The sequence below is a fragment of the Dryas octopetala genome, chromosome 2 (assembly GCF_963921425.1).
Source record: "Dryas octopetala chromosome 2, drDryOcto1.1, whole genome shotgun sequence".
NCBI lineage: Eukaryota > Viridiplantae > Streptophyta > Magnoliopsida > Rosales > Rosaceae > Dryas > Dryas octopetala.
Genome location: NC_141367.1, coordinates 12,587,199 through 12,591,047, shown reverse-complemented (window position 1 = coordinate 12,591,047; position 3,849 = coordinate 12,587,199). Strand labels below are relative to the sequence as shown.

The 3,849-nt window shown below is 37.8% G+C and overlaps 1 protein-coding gene across 1 annotated transcript; it reads right to left on the bottom strand.

Annotated features, from left to right (window-relative positions):
- Positions 1 to 727: 727 nt before the first annotated feature.
- Positions 728 to 1,753, bottom strand: LOC147293178 (uncharacterized). Its single transcript, XM_086231022.1, has 2 exons — positions 1,419 to 1,753; positions 728 to 881 (listed from the first exon to the last, which is right to left on the bottom strand). The coding sequence occupies exons 1-2, from the start codon at positions 1,751 to 1,753 to the stop codon at positions 728 to 730; spliced, it is 489 nt and encodes a 162-aa protein (XP_086087148.1).
- Positions 1,754 to 3,849: the final 2,096 nt, after the last annotated feature.

The following is a 3,849-nucleotide window of genomic DNA, read 5'->3' as shown; positions in this document are numbered from 1 at the left end:
TACTCTTAATCCTCTAGCTACAACTAGTTTCCTTCAACTTGCAAAAGAAGTGGGGGCTGGCCGCTAGCAGGGCCGGTCCGAAGATTTCGGAGGCCTTGTGCGAATTTTAACAATGGGCCCCTCTTGAATAATCTCATAGAAATTTGTTTTTTATAAAAAATTGCTTATAATCACCATAAAAGTAAATTAAAATACATTAAAACAAAAATATGATACCACTTACCAAATGTTTTTTATTTACCAACTCTTTGAATATGTTTTTTTTTTTTCTAAGATTATAAGACAGTAATGCTACACTTACCACATTTTTATACCACAATTTCATATCATTTTATATGGTATTCATACATTGGACACTAAAAATTAAAAAATAAACCCTAAAAAAGAAAAAAAAAAAAAACCCTTCCAGTAAAGTAATGATACATCAAGTGAGATACAAATGTGAGGAAAAAAATGTGGGACAACTAGCATTATTGTAAGACAAAATATGTTAAAATTAGTCAAATACATAACTCACTGGAGAAACTCATATTTAAATGGGATACTAGATGTTCCCTAGTGGCAGGTTGCCTATACGTTCAATATATATATTAGCTGCAGCTTCCACTTGCAATGTTGCTGCTACTCCTCCATCAGCATCAGCCCCAAGATTCCCAGAATGATCAGTTGGCATATATTAAGGGTAGCTGTAGTAACTGGGATTAATTCAACATTTTGATCTTCATGATCATGAGGCAGCATTGCCATCAATTCTTGTTCGATCAATGTCGAAGAGTCCATCATGATTAACATTATAACCCATTAAATGTTGACCACCTTCATCATCAAATATGTTGTTACTGTTGGTCATATTCATCATCACCAGCTCATCAACAGCACACCTAGAAATCCAGAATCAGTTTGTAAGGGTTGGACTAGTTGAGCAATTTTCTCATGAGGATATTGATGATGATCAGGCAGTGCATGGACCCATGGTGCTGTTGTAGTAGCCACCTGATCCTCATCAAACTCGATCATAGCCATTAATTCCTTTTCAATAACCAAGACTCGATAATCCAGAACCACCCATCAAATATTCATATCCTTGAACTTGATTATGATCTTGATGAATAGTATTACTATAATGGACCTCCGGATCAGTGAAGTAGTCATGATCAAACTTGGTGTCGTCGTTCTCTGCAGGCCCCACCACTGGTACTTGTTCTTCTTCTTCTACGTTTCTTGCCTTTCTTTTGTTAATTCTTGGCTTCTTCACCTTCTCACGATCATCATCCCTTGAAGATTATTGGCACGATGATGACGTGTTCTTCCTCTTGTTTTGAGATGAAGATGACCTGTCGTTTGGTCTGAGACGACAAATCACACAATCCAAAAAACTATTACCATCATAAGTGAGAAGACTATACTCGCCCATGTACCACCGAGCGTGGTGGTCTTTGTTCCTTTTGTTCTCATAGCGGAACTTCCTCTTCTGGCCGATGGCGTTCCCGGTGTCTCCAATGTAAACCATTTTGGCCGGTTTGCCTTCGCTCCACGTACCCTTCGCGACCTTGCGATCGATGCGGGAACCGTTCGGGTTGGCCTTCTTGAGTTTGGTGAACAAGTAAAGATCTTGGTCGAACAATTTCGGTCCCTCGAACTTTTCGAATTGATCGAACTTTTCCCAAATCTCCCATGGCTCTTGATTCTTGTCGAATAAGTCCACCTCAGGGATATACAACGGTTCTTGCGGTGGCGGTGTGTTGTTCATCATGGCCACAACCTTGTTGTAGAGAATGTGGCTAGCTCACGAGCACTTCGTCGGTCAGGTGGAACCGAAAACCCACCGGCACACAATTAGACACCATTGAACTCATTGGTCGATAAGAGAGAAAACAAGTTATGGTTTCTTGGATACAGGGCAATTAGGGTGATTAAGGTTAAGCAGTGTATGAGAGAGAGAGAGAGAGAGAGAGAGAGAGAGAGTGACTGATGGTTTCTATTCTTGAAGAGAAAGACTGATCGAGGGTTAATGACTTCCTGGCGCCTGGTGGCTTAAGGATTAAACAGTGTTTCAACTTTCAAGTGACTGAGAGTGAGTGCATGTGTGTGTCTTTCTTTATTTATAAGAGTTCAAAGCAGAGGCCCAACCAATGGATCTCCTCGATCTCATCCAACGGCAAGCTATTTTTTTTTTTTTCTAAATTACTAGTAAATAATTTTTTCTTCTCTGAGGATTACTAGTTAATAGTATGTATGATCATTACTAGTAAGTGGGATCTACATCTCTGTTGTAATTTCACTTGCAATCATCACTCAAATACAAGAAGAAAAAGAGATGAATTGCAGAGAAAGTGAAAAGGAGAGAGAGAGAGAGAGAGAGAGAGAGAGAGAGAGAGAGAGAGAGAGAGAGTTTTTGACGCAGCTAGCTTACTGCTCCAGCTATTTTGATATATCTAATTGTGTAAATATTTGTGAAGCTTAGGACAAGACCGAAGACAACACCATGTTTAATCCTAGCCATACATGAGACATTAGATCAACCATTCATTAAAACACGTGGACAAAACTTCCCCACAAGTTAAAAACAAAACAGTAAATTTAAACATAAAAAAATTCTATTAAATGATGCTTGAGCTAGTATTGGCAGAGAATAGGAAAGCTTGATCTTGTTTTGGCAGAGAATGGAGAGGCATTATATTTCAACACTCTCCCTTAATGCCTTGCTGTTTAACTCTCAATAGTTACCTTAAGTAGTAAAACTTCTCATTAGGCAGAGCTTTTGTGAAGATATCAGCTACTTGATCTTCAGTCTTGCAGTACACAACTTCAACCACTTTAATTAATTGTCATCCACAACATCCTTAATAAAATGAGGCTTTAAGTCAATGTGTTTTGATTGACCATGAAAGACTGGATTTTTAGTCATTGGAATTGCAAACGTGCTGTTAGATAAAATTGGAGTAGACTCTTCTTGCTTCTCACCAACATCCTCTAGGATCTTTTTCATTCACATAGCATGACTAGTGGCAAATGCAGCTGAAACATACTCAGCCTCAGCAGTGGATTGAGCAACAGTTTCTTGCTTCTTTGAAGCCCAAGATACAACACCAGAATCTATAGAAAAGGCATAACCAGAGGTGCTCTTCAAGTCATCAACACTTCCTCCCCAATCACTATCACAAAACCCAATTAACATTGGCTTAATATTCTTTTCATACACGATGCCAAAATCAATTGTGCCCTGCACATATCTACTATTCTTTTTGCAGTTCCATAGTGAATTAGAGAAGGCATATGCATGAACCTTGATAATAGACTTGTAGCAAACATAATATCTGGTCTAGTTGCTGTAAGATAAAGTAGACTTCCCATCAAACTTCTGTAAAGAGTTATGTCAGCAGCTCCACTCCCATCTTCTTTTGAGAGTTTTTCATTTACAATTAGAAGTGTAGAAACAGGTTTACAACCTCTCATTCCAAACTTTTCAAGGAGAGATTTAGCATATTTCTTTTGAGAAATAAATTAAAGATGCCATCATTGTTTTGAAAAATTCAATTCCCAAAAAATAATGCAAGAGACCAAGATCACTCATTTCATATTTTTTCATTATCTCCCTTTTAAAATTCAGAATCATATCCTTGTTACTTCCAGTAAACACTAAATCATCTACATAAATAGCACTACTAGAAAATAGCTTATTTACCACATTAATTCTACCATGGTCAAGAAAAGTCCATGGTTAAAAATATATATCTACCACGGTCAATATAAGCCCGTTATAAATAAAGTTATACTACCACGGTCAATAACGGGCCCGTGGTTAGAAGAAGTTAATTTATCACGGACATTTAATGCCCATGGTCTATA

Bases quoted from the DNA above. Each gene is read 5' to 3' on its own strand.
- LOC147293178 (XM_086231022.1), bottom strand. From the start codon at position 1,753: ATGATGAACAACACACCGCCACCGCAAGAACCGTTGTATATCCCTGAG. The intron at 882-1,418 runs GTACATGGGCGA...CTGGATTTCTAG, and splicing joins AAAGACCACCACGCTCGGTG to GTGTGCTGTTGATGAGCTGG.